Consider the following 17361-nt stretch of genomic DNA (forward strand, 5'->3'; position numbering starts at 1 on the left):
ATCGCCAGCATACATATGAGGGGGGGGGTCTGGAAAGTTCTGATAAACACCTAGACAAAAATGACATTAAAGCAACTGATATAACCACAAGAAAGAACATACTAGTAGCAGAGCTATGAAGGTAACTTATGTTCTTATATCCTCATATGTTCTTTCTTGTGGTTGTATCAGTTGCTTTAATATCATTTTTGTCTGGGCGTTTATCAGAACTTTCCAGACCCCCTCCCCACCTCCTCGTAGAAGAAGAATCATCAAGAACTTAAATACTTCAGTATCTCAAAACAACAGATAAGTAAGCAAAAATGCAAAGATTTGGTAATCCCCTTCCTATTTGTCCAACTTGTGATGGACAAAATTTCTGAAATACTTTGACAACATGGCAATAAAAGCAGCTTTCATACCAATATGCGAGATTAAGATTTTTACATCCTCCTAAACACTTCATCTTCCACTTCCCTTAAAAAAAAAACCATGGTTTTTTTTAAGAAGTGTGAAGGGAAACGTTCTGCTCATGCAGTATATGTAATGTAGGATAAACAAGATGATCCAGAGTAATTTGTATGTTAGAAAATATGTTAAAGATATAAAAAAGAAGAGAAAACATAAATCCAGATGAATCTATCATACAACCAAATGAAGATCATCTTGTATTTTAGCAGAAAATGGAAATTCCACACAACGGCCATAACTGCTTTGTAAGAAAATTCAAGGATCCTTCAACAGTGGTATGCACAACTCACTGCAATAAAAACGAAGGCATCATCTTACATCAAGTCTGATATTCATTCATTACGAATCTCCTGCATATAGACCTTTAATATGATGCATATTATTTTTTGAAACATGGTAATTCCAAATAAGTACATATGTCATCGGGTATACATGCCAAACAAGCTTTCAACCACTAATTGAATTAGAGCTTTGATACAATAAAGGTTTCTTCATTTAACCGATATCTAACAAACTCTTCCAAAGAAGGTACATTTCCTCGGAAGACACATGCCATAACATTAAATTAGTTTATCCAACGGTATTCATGAGCATAAGAGAAATCTGATATAATCCTGTCAAAAAAAAAACTGAGATCTTTAAGGACAGAAAATTCATGAGAAATGGGATTCTATTACAAAGTTTTTGGTGAGCTGTATTCACCATAATATAAACTGAGTTCATGTATAAATTAACAGAACAATGAAAATTAATAATTTTTACAAAATTTAAACAGAAAAGTACTTACAGCTTCATGTTCCTTTTCCAAAGCAGCTGTAGTTGGATCCATTTCGGCATAAGTCTAAAAAAAAAAAAAAAAAAAAAAAAAAAACTATATGCATGTACCAATAAATTTTTTTTTTTTTTTAAGTATTATTTGTAATCAGTAGTGGTTCGAGTCTTCTACAAAATGGAAAAAACTTAGCATGCAGCAAATATATATAAGGGGCGAATATTCCAGATGTGCTAGGCATGCAGTGCACATCCACTCAATAGCAATACCACTGATATTATATTTTTGCATTCATTCCCATTAAAGACTCCCTTAATTGTTTCCTGGCTTCGTATGATCCATGAGAGGACACTTTTCAATGCATGTACACTGCATCACATTCACGTTAACAGCCTGGGTGTGTGCATTCAAAATACATACACCTTTGATCACTTTGAACAGATGTTCAGATGGCACAGCAGGTCAAATTCTTAGCATCCCAATTGTTCTAAACCATCCAGAAGGCGAGGCAGAGTGAACACTGAGACAATAGCACCTAGTGGCTGTGATTATTGGTTATGGTGTCTGACACATGCATGCAGACTAGTCGGTGAGAGCAGAGTGTTTTTCCATTAAATGTATTGTTGGAGTTGTCTCTAGTTACACTAATTGTCCTAAATATAGTACAGAGATGTTAAATGTCTGTTTATTTACTGTATTTAGAGATAAACAAAGGTACTTGTTTTTCTTATTTGTGCAGTATAGCATCTGCTGAGGTTGGGAAGTTTTTTTAACAGTATAGGGATATTTTTATTCTAGTCTTTGGAAACAACAGACATGGTAAAAATTTATATATTCCTGAATCAAAACGAATACTTCTGTGTATTAAAAGAAGTTGTTGATCTATCTACAACAAAATAATAGCACATGTGAGATATCTATTACTGATAAGACAGAAGAGCTGCTGACACTATAAAAAAAAAAATAATAAAAATTTAAAAAAAAAACAAAAAAACTAATGAATGCAGGATTCCTGAAAGTGTGGATGTTTCTGATAGCGAGCAGATATTATGTATCCTATTATTGCATAAAATGTATACCGAGTCTCAGTAATCAAAAGAAAATTCTTAGAAAACAAAGCTAAATATACATAAACCAGAGAAGAGAAATATACATACTTTTTTTGGAAAAATACCAGCAAAGGTTGGTCAATTGGTAGAGCCTCTGCTACTAATGGCTCATGCAAAAAGTTAAGCAAGTTTGAGTGTGGTTAGCAGTTGGAAGGAGATCAATCATTCAATGCTGTTAGCACACTCTCCCTCGATGAGTCTTTGGACTCCCTGGAGGTGTCAAATAATAATAATAATACATTAACATGCACAAGAAATTTTATGAGATTATTTGCTGCTCCATCAAATCTCATGTATTCTTGCCATGCCAAAATGAATCACCTGATCAACATTATTAGTTCTCTCTCTCCTATAGTATGCCCACAGATTCGAGACCCTTCGTCACTTCTGTGCATGTCACAAAAAGGAGAATCCATTCCGATAATAGGGTAATCAATCCGTCTTCTGGGATGAGTTGTTTATTATTACACATCGGAAAATTAACTTCTCTTTTATGATCATTGTAGTTTTTAAAATGGTAACTATTTTGCTTGTAGAACAGTTGGAAAATTTTATCTATAAAGCATGTGATTTCGCGTGTTGGCGACCAATTCGTACATCCTTCATTTCTTTTTCCCCTTCAGCATGACTATTTCTGGCACCAAGCCAAGCGAAGCTCTACAAAGTGTGCACATACTATATATTGGTTAGTTATTTATACTTTGCAAACAAATTTCTTTTCCTCTCATCAAATTTTATTTATTTTTTTAATTATGTCATCATAAACTTACTTATTCATGTCTAGACTTAATAGGATCAGGGCCGGTGCTACCATTTAGGCAAACTAGGCAACCACCTCGGGTGCATGCCATGAAGGGGCACAAACCTTCAAGCTATGCTTTATTCATACTTAACTAAAATATCAAAATTAAATAATGATATATGATTTAGGTATCGATTCTTTTTCCTTATCCCTCACACTATTTAACTCTTGGTTCTTTTTTGTTCCTTACCTAAATGATTTGAACTTACCGCCATTTAAAATTCAGTTAAGATAAATATTTAAAAACGTTAACATTTTAAAATATTAAATTTCAGTATTTTATAACTTTTTTTTTAAATGAATTATAACAGAGAATTTTCAAAATTAATTAAAAAAGAAAATAAAAAAAATGTCAATTAGAAACATTTTAGCTTATGAAATAAGGGGCGTACTTGTAAACTTTGCCTAGGGAGCAAAATAACCTGGCACCGAGAGTGAATAGGATCACATGTTATTCACTCTACCCAGCAACTTGTAGGACACACATATCACAGATGTCAATTATTAATTTATTTGCCATTAATGAAAGCATTTCTACTCACACTTATTCTTTCTTTTATGTTTTCCATTCTCACATTGCTTATTAATGATGGTTCACATATTCACACCTTTGAGTAATTCAAATATACTAACCAAATATAGCATTACCCTTCATTATTCTCTCCACTCTACACAGATATGGTTACAATTAACTGATAAATTAAAGTATTCAAATTTATTATTACTATTATTACATGACACTTCCAGGGAGTCCAAAGACTCATCGAGGGGGGGGGGGGGCACCTACTCTACAACCCTGTCTCCACCAACTACAACGAACCGCAACTACACCAATGCCATCCACTGTACCCCACCACCACCACTAGTATTTTCACAGACAATCACAAACATCCATGCCCATGGCTAGATTCGAACACACAGTCTTTTGGCTGAAGAATGGATACGCTAACCACTCGGCCAACAAGGCTGGCTATTATATTATCCTACAATTAATTGAATTGGACCAATTAAGATGAGTGCTGATGCCCTATGCACTCTTAAAATTTTCATACATCGATAAAAATGCAGTCAAATTGACATGAATTTTGTGCGACTTATGTGGGTTGCAAAACCCACATGACAGCACACCCAACCATTCTGGGCATGTGATGACATGGATATCTATCTATCTATCTATATATAAGAAGATCGATTTACTTGGTTGATATACATTTTTTAAAAAAAATTGAATGACTAGAAACCAAGAAAAATGAAAAAGTTTATTAGCACAACTAGTTTCGGCTTGCCAAGTCTGTCTCTCTCTCTCTCTCTCTCTCTCTCTCTGTGTTTGTGTGTGTGTGCACGCGCATGCGCACACAATTCTGTCAAATGCATCAATATTAACATGAGTTTATATCCAATTTGTAAAATGCCTTTAAACATAATTCATTTAGAATCTAGGAAATAAAATATTAAATATTTATATTTTATCAAATATAAATATTTAATAAACCTAAAGAAAAGGTATATACAAGATAAACTTATAAATCAATAAATAGAAAGCTATTTTAGATCCAAGGCCTTCTTTATAAAATTACCACCTTTGAGATCACCTTGGGAAGCTAGATAACTGGGAGGTGATCTCCAACCTTTGGTGATCTCTCAACCTTTAAGGTACGCGAAAGCCTGGCCTATTGTTCATGGGCTTCTGATCTAATTGTGAGGATTGATTGATGCAACCTGATAGTAAGTATCTACTGAATACTGAACAAACAAGACATTATCAATGGAATAAGAAGTATCATAAGAAGCATCAATGGAAAAGTCAAACTGGCAAAAGAATTAGAAAAGCGATAACATGGACATAATTGGTGTTACTGAGACAAAGAAGAAAAAAACAGGTGAGATCTTCTTACAAGTACAGGATGTTATATTGAGCAATAGTGATCAGGGAAAAGAAGGAGTAGCAATGGAATTCAACATATTAGTTTATGTAATAAACTTCTTGATTGAAAGGCAATATGAAGCAGTTAAAGGATAAATTTCTAACTTGAGAATTGTGAAATGAGCCTTATTGGGGACTACAGTTCAACAGAAGGTCCTTCTAAAGAACAAGAAGCGGTGGACAAATTTTCTGAGTCATTAGAGAACACAGGAAATGAATCCCACATGCAGAAATGTTTCTGGGGAAAAAAAATGCTAATGATAAGGACCTGCAGGATTTCAGTTCAGGATACAGACTAGACAATAACATAACATCATGTTTCAACAAAAAGTGTTCACAAACGAACATGGAGAGAGGACACAAGAATAAAAAAGTCTTACAGACTATAATATCATTAAATGATATCTTTACACTGGTTCAAGATGCAAAAGTATACAAGAGATCTGAAATAAAGCTATCATAAGTTAGTTTAATGCAGGATAAAACTGAATATCATACTGAAAAGAAAAATACATATGAAAGTTTTAAAGAGAATTAAGGTTGAGCTTTTACAGATGAACTATAGACTCAAATATACAAATATTCAACAAAAATGAAATTCTATCATACTAAAAATAAAAACATTAGGATTGCATGGGACACTGAGCATTCAAGAATGTGTGAGCAGAGCTAATCTATGTGGTATGGTCACAAACAGAATGGGAGAGGAAAGGTTAGTAAAACAGGCGTTTAAAGCCATGATGACAGGAAAAAGATTCAGAGGAAAACCAAGATGTGTCCTAGAAGACAGAAATATAAGATCTAATAATATTGGAGTGCTGACAAGTGATAGAATAATATTGTTGACATAATATCAGGAAACTTACTCGCAGTACTGTCATATCCTGTACACCCATTGAGAGTATTATTATATTATTATATTAGGAAAATGATGATTGAAAAAGTTCAAAAACAGGAACCGATCTTTGGAATCTCAGTGGCAAACTAAAGAAAACACTGATTCAGCCAGGGAGGCATATGGTGAAGTTGTCACCAAAGATAGAAAAATCAGAACTCCATAGTGGACTCTATATTAATGAGATGGTCCTGGCAAACAAGAAAGTATACAGAATGTTCCCCACAAATAAGTCAGTGGATGCCCTAAGAGAATATAGAGAAAATGTAAAAGAGCTGAGATCTGTGTAAGGCAGCTAAGAAGAGATCATGAGAAGAAGGCGTAAGAAGAATAAGAAGATAAAAAGATAAATATCATATCATAGATGTAAAATAAATATAGAAGATAAATATCAGGAAGTTGGCAATATGTTCTTGAAACTTCAAAGGATGATGATGGACAACTTTTTGTCCATCATCATCATCATCCTCAAATTCCTAGCCCAACAATTTCTTTAAAGTGGCAGCCATTCTATCAGTGTATTTGGATCATTCTGCAGGAACTCTGTAATATATTCTTCTTGCATTCCATTCTTTTCATTGTTTAAATTATTCATTTTTGGCAAAATTATTAACTCTTTTACTTTTCCTTCTTTGCATTCTAACAGCATCACTAATCTTTACACAAAAAAAAAAGAAGAAAAATTTCATTACTCACTCATTTTAAGTACATCCGTAAAGTCCATGAAATCATAAATGGTTCCTTAGTTTACCTCCTATATTGCCTGATACTCTCCTTATTCTTTTATCTCGCCCCCTTCTTTCTTACCACACAGTTCTCAATTCACACTTTATCCTGTGAGTGATTCAACATAAGCATGTTATTTCTCACGTTCCCCCTCCCCCACACAAACATTTTCATTACACTGAAATCTTGTTGCGGTGAATGTTTGCAAGCTATCTAAATTTTACGATGAATGCTTCTGATAGTCAACTTGCATAATGTTTCTGATATTTTTCACTTATCACCCAGGTCTATAGGGAAGACTAGTACACTATTATTATTATTAATAGATGTCTCCATGGAGTTGAAAGACTCATCACACAGGAGACCCCTACATTGACACACTAGCCATTACTCACACAATACTTATCATACCGATTCACAGATGAAGCACTCACAACCACCTTTGGCAACGTATTCAAAAACTCTATTCCTAACATCCTTGTAACCACACTCTTACACAATTTTCAGAGATGACCCCTCATTCTCTCCCTTCCTGCACTGTACAGAAAAAAGTCATCAATGTCAATCCTATAAAACCCCTTGAATAACTTATGTGCTTCTATCATATTACCTCTCTTATGCCAATCACCTAGTTTTTGGAACCCACTTTAATTCTATCCTCATAGGAAACATTCCATAGACCTACAACAATCTTATGTCACTCGCTTCTGGATACTCTCCACTACTTCTTCATCACCAAGGATTCCAGGTGACCAGATCTGTGTGTAACAGTCCCAATATGGCTTTATTAATGCCTTATAAAGGAATAATAACTTCTCTATCCCTGCTTGTTAGTATGTTCTTCAATAACCATGTAATATGGTGTGGTATTTTGGTCACCTTTGCAATACACCCTCTAAACTTTAGTTTTCTGTCAAAAATCACCAACAAGTCCCTTGCCACATCAACTTCTTGCAGTTCAATTCCATGAATATAGTACACAGAATGTGATCTCATCCTCCCAAAGTGTATCACCTTACACTTCTTCTTCTTATTGTGCTATCTTCTATCGAAGGTCAGCGACCATCTTGGTGAACAAACTGCGATCTTGTGTTAATCTGAGCAGTTGTGCACTGCTCTTTCCTGTCCACGTCTTGATGTTGTCAAACCATGATATTCTTTTTCTTCCTCTAGTTCCTTTGCCATCAATTCTTCCTACCAAAATAGTTTGTAGAAGTTGGTATTTGCTGTTTCTCATGATGTGGCCAAGATATGATGTTTTTCGTTTCTTGATTATTTGTACAAGATGTTTAGCTTTGCCAATGGATTTTAAGACATCTTCATTGGTAATTTTTTCTGTCCATGATATCTTTAGCATTCTTCTGTATAGCCACATCTCAAAGGCTTCGATTTTCTTGATGGTTGTCACCTTCAATGTCCATGTTTCAACTCCATAGAGCAGAATAGACCACACGTAGCATTTCAGCATTCGGCATCTGACTTCCATGTTTAGGTCTTTATTGCAGAATAGTGTTCTCATTTTCATGAAGGACTGCCGTGCAACTTCAATCCTTGTCTTTATATCTATTTCTGGATCCCACCGTTCGTTAAGCCAGCAACCAAGATATTTATATCTTGACACTTGATCAATATTTTTCCCATTGAGTGTCAGTTTCATTGATGAGGCTGGATGTTTGCTGATGATCATGTATTTTGTCTTGTTGATGTTTATATTTATTCCCATTCTTTCGCTTTCTATGTATACTCTGTCAACGAGTTTTTGGAGATCCATAATGTTATCTGCAATTAGCACGGTGTCATTTGCATATCGTAGGTTGTTAACAATCTTTCCATTTATTGCGATTCCCTCTGGACATTCTTCCAATGCTTTTTTAAAGATTACCTCTGCATATATGTTGAACAGGAGTGGTGAGAGCACACATCCTTGTCTCACTCCTCTTTTGATGTTAATATCACTGGTGGTAATGTTGTCTAATTGAACGGTAGCTGACTGATTCCAATACAGATTTGTTATTAGTCTTATGTCTTGTTCGTCTAGCCTTATTTGTTGAAGGATTTCTATTAAGTTGGTGTGTCTGACTTTGTCGAATGCTTTTTCAAAATTACACCTTACACTAAGCCGCATTAAACTGGAAGCCATTTAATTTTGTCCATACAGCCAGCATACCGAAGTCATCCCACAAAATATCTACATCATCATAATAAATTTAGTTTAATCCTTTATCCAAGTGTGAGCAAACAAAGTTTGAGCCTGAAAATATCTTTAGGACTGAGGGTACTGGCCCTTCTCTTAATGTATAGCATTATACATGTCCGCAAGGAGATGTGCTTTGCATGGTGGGAGATACTGAGACAAGGAGTGATGAGATCTTGGTCCACCTTTGCTACGAGTTGCCAACAGATGCACCACCTTGCATCAGTCCTGAAGATATTTTCAGGCACAAACTTTGTTTGCTCACACTTGGATAAAGAATTAAACAAAATTCATTATAGTCTAACCAAGTGAAAAATAAACTTCCAATATCTACATCATCATCGACTATGATGATGATGATGATCATAGTCAATGATGACGATCATCATTGACTATGGCTCTTCCTAGTTTTGCATCATCAGCAAATAAGTGGATATTTCCTATCAAATTATTTCCAATATCATTAATGTACAAAAGACACAACAGAGGACCAATACTGAGCTCTGAGGTACACAACTAGTCACCTGCCTTCTCCTAGACTCAACTCCTCAATAAACCACTCTTTGATATCTGTTCATCAACCACCCTCTAATCCAAATCACTAGCTTCAGATCCATTCCCATTTGCTCCAATTTATGCAACAGAGTTCTATGTGGAATCCTGTCAAATGCCTTTGCAAAGTCTAGTAGTATCATCAAGTAAGCATTTCCTTTATCCAACTACACTTTATTGTAGAAAGTAAGTTACTAAGGCAAATCTATCTCTCATAAACCATGTTGCCCCTCATAAAGTATCATATTTCTGTCTGCCCAGTCCTGAATTTTAATTTTTATCAACTTCTCCAAAACCTTAACCACAACTACTGCTAATAAACTGGATGACCTATAATTTGTTACTTCTGTTTTGGAGTTTTCCTTAAGCAGTGGAATTATCTTCCCCTCTTTCTACTGTATTGGAACTTACCAGAACTGAGGCTTAAATTAAACAGCTTGGTTAGAAGAGGTGCTAATTCTCTTTGCCAGAATACTAAAACATCTCAGCAAAATGTAAATGATGCAAATACAAATGACTAAGCAATACATTTAGTCTGAATTAAAGTGGCATGTGGAGGACAGATTAATGACTTCAAACAATGGCAAGAATTTTTGCTCACTGATAGCTGCAGTGGCAATTAAATGCAGAAACTGCATCCTAGTAACTGGAAATATACTCGATAGCATTGAATTTTGCTACAGTCTTGTTTTCATTGGATGGCAGAAACCCAGCAAATTATACATGCAGTAGTGTGGGATGTTTTTCCTGGTATGAAATTGATTAACTAGTCTTTATCAATGTTGCTATGAATGGAGAGGTATATTTTCACATTATGAATAACGCTACACTTTATCCGCTTATGGACTTCTAAGACGAAGCATCATACCTGTTTAGCAGGCCAATATCTCCTGATTCCCACAAAGTCAACTAAGGTATTTAAACATCTAAATTTGTCTTAAGTTCTGCTCAAATGATATCCCTATGCTATGTGAATTTTCTAATCAGCTTTCTGGAGAGAATAATAATGTAATGACCACCTTGCAAAGTATTAATAATCCTTGCTGTGAGGATTCATTTGCTGCATCATAGGATCTTTTGAAAAACTCATAAACACCATAAAAGCTGAATGCAACAAATAAAAGGATAAAACTGAAAAATTTTGATGATAGTCACTTGTACATATGATGACTGACGTTTCAAATTATCTATTAAAAAAAAAAAACTGTCAGAAATACTGAAAAATGTAATGCCATATTTTAGATTTTACAATTTTTATAGCTATTTAATGTTCTAGTGCCCATGCATCATTAATAATATTAACATTGCAACCAACAGATAAAACAAATGCTAAAAATTATTTGTTCATTATATAAGTATGATGAATTTTACAAGCTCTTACCTTCTGAACATGATTAATTTCATCATGCTTGCGTTTCTGGTTTCTAGTAATTTTTCTGTCTGGCTGATCAGAAAGGTCACCTTGTATATGACCATGTTTTCCATCCAAATCCTTATATGTAGCACTGAGATCAAATCTGTCCTTATCCACCCATTCATCTAAACGTCGATTATCTACAAGTTTACAAATATATTAAATTATAAAGAAAGTTCAACAGTTTTTAAGCAAGAAACATAGACTCAAAAATAAACTTAAATAAAGAAAGCCAACACTAGTCATAGTTCAAAATTCAAGGATATGAATTTATCAACTTTGAATTAAACAAATTTGAACTGCTTGAACATTTATACAATTTCTTATCCCCAAATCTGATTCACTGAATTGAAAGAACAGCCTGAAAAATTACTAATATTCATGGAGAGATCACATATGTATGTAAAAGTTCACACAATTTAGAAAACTCCCCTTTTTTTTTTTTGCTTATCCCTCCCCCCCACCCAAATGGCAACTGCACAAATTTTAACATCCATAGCTAGTTATAAGTATTTCTACCAAATACCTCACTAGTTGTCAGCACTGTGACAGTCATAGTTAGTGACCATAAGCTTTCCCCTCCATGTGGGGCACCTGTTCGTGGTGGAAGGGACCTCCCAGTGATGGTACTGGCCCTTTTCATTCTTCCTCTTTTTCTTTGCTTTTCTTCCCGTATTCTTTACTCTGCTTCTACTGAGTCTTTTTCACTATCCTTTTTCAAGACCACCATCACTGGGATCCAACCGTGTGGTGCGACCCGTGGACATCCGGAAAGGGGGATCCTGGTAGTCTTGCACTACTTTGGCCCCTGCTTTGGCAAGACGGGTGGTCCTGGATGGCCCAGCCAGGATCAATCAGCTAGTAGGCTTGCCTGCAAGAGTCAACGGTGTTGCAGTAAGTCTCTCATCCCATGGTCTGGGGTCGGGATCCTAGACCTGCTGCAGTGCCAGTATAGCATCCAGGGTAGCCCTGGCATTCTACTCCTGAGTGCAGTCTTTGCTTGCTGGGTAGTGGGCGTCCATGTGTGGCTCCATGGTGGGTGGGGAGCTCTGGTGCCAAATTAAAAATTCCTTAAATACGAATTCTTCATCCTCAAATGTTTCAGGGACCCTAACCAAGTACTGATAATATAGACACAGCATATGGAAACAGAAGTAGGAAACAAAAGATATCGGATACTAACATAAATGTACCAACCTTTTTAATTATTCATACAACAGGTGAAAAACCAATTGGGAAAATGTCACCCTTCTTTATCCTAAAAGGTTTAGAAGGACTGGCAGGACCTCCCAAAACTGTCAAGAAATTGCATTCTGGTGATATCCTAGTGGAAACAATGTGCAAACAACATTCTGAGAAACTACTGAGAGCAATGACAATGGATGGAATACAAATTGCAGTAACATCTCACAGAACACTCAATTCCAGTAGAGGAGTGATATCAAAATGGAATCTCCTTGATGTTCCTGATCAGGAGATATGTTCAGAGCTTAAAGATCAAGGAGTGACAGGTGTGAGGCACATCCTGATACGCAGGGATGGTCGCTTGGTCTCAACCAAGAACATCATCCTTACTTTGGATACACCTAGGCCTCCAACATCTGTAAAAGCAGGGTATCTCAGCTGTCTTGTTAGAATGTATACCCCTAACCCGCTGAGATGCTTTAAATGTCAAAGATATGGACATGCCCAAACTGCCTGTCGTGGTTCTACTACCTGTGCTCGATGTGGTAGTAAAGAACATGAAAATAAATCTTGCTTTGAAAAAAAAGTTAAATGTGTCAACTGTCAGGGAGGTCATCCAGAATACTCTCGTGAATGTCAGAAATGGAAAGATGAAAAAGAGATACAAAAAATTAAAACAGAACAAAACATAACATATCAGGATGCAAAAAGAAAGCAGCCAACATTAAACCTGTTCTACGATCCTCTTATGCAGAAAAAGTAACAATTAAAAAAGTGTCAACAGCAACTCAAACATGTATGTCTATTCCACCATTTGATAATTTCACCATACCTGAACTTTATGAGCTCAAGTGCTTCTCTGTTGAGTGCATTAATCACAAGACCTATGGCTTCACTACAGAGACAACTTCAAAAATAGTCCCATTCGATGAAAACTCACCTGTCAAAAAAAAAATTATGGTGGAGACTTCACTCAAAGATAAACCACCAGACACTCACACAGAAAAAATGGATGTCTCGATACCCACTAAAAGCAAACTAAACATACCAACTGACCCTAACACATTTGATGTTTTGAACACTCTGCCACAGGAAGAGATGGACACTGGCCATCCATACTTTCCTAAAACAGTGGATAAATATAAATCTGACAAAGGTAAGCCCTCAACCTCTCGAAAACCAGACAAGTCAATAAAATCAAGACAATAGGAAAATTTTTACAATGGAACTGTAGTGGGATTCGCCAGAATATTGACGATATCAAGATGTTGTTGCAGAAACACAAATCTTTCTGTTTCTGTCTACAGGAAACTTATTTAAGATCCAATGAGGACTGTACCTTTAGGAATTTCACTGTTGTACATAAGGATAGAACTGGAGATGGTCCTGCTCATGGAGGAGTAGTTATCCTAGTGAGCACTCATATTCCTTTCCATCAGGTCCAACTTAATACTTCTCTGGAAGCAATAGTAATTTGCTTCTCTGTGGGATTTCTTATTACAGTATGTTCAATATATTTACCACCAAATGCTGAATTAAATGAAATTGATCTTAATAACCTTATCTCGCAACTGCCTGAACCCATACTTTTGATGGGTGACTTTAATGGTCACAATACTCTATGGGGTAGTGCCAACACTGATAGATGAGGTCGAATCATTGAAAAAAATTCTTAATAATAATAACCTTTCCCTTCTAAATAATAAACTCAATACTTTCTTCCATATGCCTACCTGCTCATATTCTGCAATTGATCTTACAATCTGTTCCCCTTCCATTCTTCCACTGCTCATGTGGGACATTGAAGAGAACATATATGGAAGTGATCACTTTCCTGTTCTTTGTACAATGTCTTCACAGGAACAATGTTCACCCACACAGATACCTATATAGAAAATGACCAGGCTGACTGGAATACTTTCTCTCATCTTGCAAAATTTAATGCTGATAGCATCAGTCAAACACCTCAATGAAGCTGTAAATATATAACAGAATGCATTGTCCAGGCAGCAACAACCTCCATCCCAAAAACATCATCTCGATTTCCAGTCTATCCAAAGCCTTGGTAGAACCCAGAATGTCAGGTAGCCAAAAAAGATCAACACAGAGCATGGAGCATATTTTGTGGATACCTCACCACATCAAATTTAATAACTTTTAAGCGTGCTTGAGCCAAAGTATGTTATGTAAGACGTCAGAGTCAAAAAACAATCATGGATCCAATTTACTACATCAATTAATCAAATGACCAGTCCAAAAATTGTATGGGATAAAATCCGGAAAATGAAAGGCAGATATAGTACACACTGTTTGTCCACCTTAAGACTATAATGGAAGTGTTCTTAGATACTTTGAGAGAAACTTTTGTTAAAATCTCAGCAACAGCTTCATATTCTCGGGAATTTTTAATACTGAAAGAGCAGCAAGAGAAATAAAGGCTTAATTTTTCTACCAACATTCTTCAGCCATTTGTCAAGGAGGAACTAAAAAGAGCTCGCTTATAATCTCACCCTAGTGCAGTAGGACCTGATGACATCCATTATGAAATGATAAAACATCTACCATCGTCTTCTATGGATCTTCTTCTCTTATTATACAATAGAATACTTGCAGAGGAAGAGTTTCCAAATTCTTGGCATAAGTCAATTGCCATTGCTATCCCAAAACCAGGAAAAGATCCAACACAAGCAAATAATTATTGACCCAATGCTCTGACCAGCTGTCTTTGTAAGATACTAGAGAAAATGGTTAATGCCAGACTTCTCTGGTATTTAGAAAGCAACAGTCTTCTCTCCAATACACAATGTGGTTTCCGTACACATCGATCCACTTTAGACCATTTAGTTTGGTTAGAAACTTGTATAAGAGATGCATTTCTGAAGCAAGAACATCCTGATTCAGTTTTTTTTGACACGGAAAAAGCCCATGACACAGCCTGGGGATATGGTATATTAAAAGACCTCTATAACCTAGGTCTCAAAGGACACCACCCTATATTTATTAAAAACTTTCTGTCCAGGCGAACTTTCCAAGTCAGAGTGGGAAATATGCTATCTTGACCATATCAAGAACAAGGTGTTCCCTAAGGCTCTGTCTTAAGTGTAACCCTTTTTGCTATTAAAATTAACTCAATCATTGAAATAGCTTCCTCCAACTGTAGACAATGCTCTATATGTTGATGACAATTTACTGTCACTCACATAACATGAGGGTAATTGAAAGATAACTTCAGCAAGCATGATCATGCCTCTCTGTGGGCTCTTAATAATGGGTTTAGGTTTTCAACAGAAAAAAGTGTCTGTGTACACTTCTGTCAAAAACACACTCATCACCCAGATCCTGAACTAAGAATGGGACCTACTGTTATTCCAGTAACTACAGAAACCAAGTTCTTGGGACTCATTTTTGACAGAAAATTCACATTTCTAGCACACATTCATCAACTAAGAGAAAAGTGCAAAAGAACTTTGAACCTCCTTTGCACTCTATCCTCTACTGAGTGGGATGCTGATTGAGCTTCATTGCTCCATCTTTATCGTGCACTTATACGTTCAAAGCTGGATTATGGGTCCCAAGTCTATGGTTCGGCAAGACAGTAACCTACGATGGTTGGATTCCATCCATCATCAGGGTATACGGATAGCTATTGGTGCCTTTCACACCTCACCCACTCAAAGTCTCTATGTTAAAGCAAATGAACCAGCTCTATCACTTTGACAGAAACAGTTATCTCTTAATTACGCCCTAAAAATAAAATCTCTCCCAGATCACCTTACATGGAATAATATCTTCTCTCTGCATTGGAAAGCTTAATATCACACACATCAAGCTGCTATACATCCTTTTGGTATGCAAGCTGTTAGTATAAATGTTGATAACATTAGCTACACTAAACATAACAGCATTCCTCCATGGAAGGTTTGCACACCACCCTGTAACCTCTCACTTTGTCAGCTACAGAACTCTTATACCCCATTATCCATTTACCTGCAATTGTTTAATGCACACAGAGCAGCATATGCTGATTTCTTACCCATCTATTCTGATGGTTCAAGAACTAACATCTCTGCTGGCTGTGCTGCTATGTTTCCTGACATTATTATTATCTCAAATCAGATCCCACCAGACTGCAGTAATTATACAGCAGAGTTTCATGCCATTCAGCTTGCACTTGTGCATATAAAAGAAAACTGCTACCAAAAGTGTATAATTTATACAGACTCATTGAGCTCTTTACAGGCTATCCCTTCTCCTATGTATAATCCGGTGCTACATCGAGTTCACAAAATGAAAACCCTTAATTTTGATGTTCAGTTCTGCTGGATTCCCGGCCACATTGGAATCAAAGGAAATTAAGCTGCAGATGCAGCTGCTAAATCAACTCATACCTTCTCCACATACTGTTTGACAGTTCCATATACAGACTACAAACAACTTATAAGATCAAAGCTAATTGCTCAGTGGGAGTTAACATGGCAAGAAGAATCAACAAACAAATTATATAACATTAAACCTGAAATTAAACACTGGCATTCTAGTCAACGTACAAAGAGAAGGGAGGAGGTTGTCCTTGCTAGGCTCCGCACAGGTCACAGTCACCTTACGCATTCTCATTTACTGAGAGCTGATGACCCTCCCATATGTGAAAAATGCAACACATATCTCACTATTCATCGTATTCTGGTAGATTGTCAAAAATTTACATGAGGAATGAAATTTTCACCTATCTAACCAAGCCATATACACTCAGGGAAATGCTAGCAGACTCGGGCAAATTGCATGATATTTTTTAGTAATTTTTTAGAAAGAATTAATTTGTACAAACACATTTGACCATAAATTTGTTTATATGTAAATACGTTTTTGCTTATTGCTTAACTTAACTTTTATACATACATGTTATTCATTAGGTTAAATCTGACCAATTATGTATTACCATAGGCCTTGATCTTGTATATTTGTATTACCCTGTTGTAATTTTGTTAATATATAAATACCATAATGCGAAACTTAAATTTTATGCATCAATGCTGCATAATAATTCCTTTCTGAGTCTTTAAGTATTAGTATAATAATGTTTGTTGTAATCTTACTATATGTAGACACTGCTTTCCTTGACTTGTTTTGCATATACGTATGTTAACCTATAGTTATCTATTTATGTACTGCTGAAATCTCTGCAGTAATTTTGTTTATATGTAGATACTGCATCACTTAACATACATTTTGTGTATGCATCTTATTTACTACTTTATTTTTTGAATAATCATGTAGTGCTGTAGGACATCTTACTTATTTGTGTACTTTCTAGTAATTCTGTTTATACTGCATTGCTAAA

The 17361-nt window shown here is 35.7% G+C and overlaps 1 protein-coding gene across 1 annotated transcript in view; it reads right to left on the minus strand.

Moving 5' to 3' along the window:
* The window catches only part of mof (males absent on the first), a 154020-nt gene that overhangs the window by 90506 nt on the left and 46153 nt on the right, over positions 1–17361 (minus strand). Inside the window, exons 3-4 of the mRNA XM_090399455.1 lie at positions 10806–10978; positions 1238–1291 (exon numbers count right to left, since the gene is read on the minus strand). Of these exons, the coding sequence (XP_090255581.1) occupies positions 1238–1291; positions 10806–10978 (227 nt within the window). The remainder of the gene's footprint in view (positions 1–1237; positions 1292–10805; positions 10979–17361) is intronic.

Source organism: Typopeltis vanoorti, chromosome 1, assembly GCF_054136105.1.
Source record: "Typopeltis vanoorti isolate ZY-2024b chromosome 1, IOZ_Tvanoo_1.0, whole genome shotgun sequence".
In the NCBI taxonomy this organism is placed as follows: Eukaryota; Metazoa; Arthropoda; class Arachnida; order Uropygi; family Thelyphonidae; genus Typopeltis; species Typopeltis vanoorti.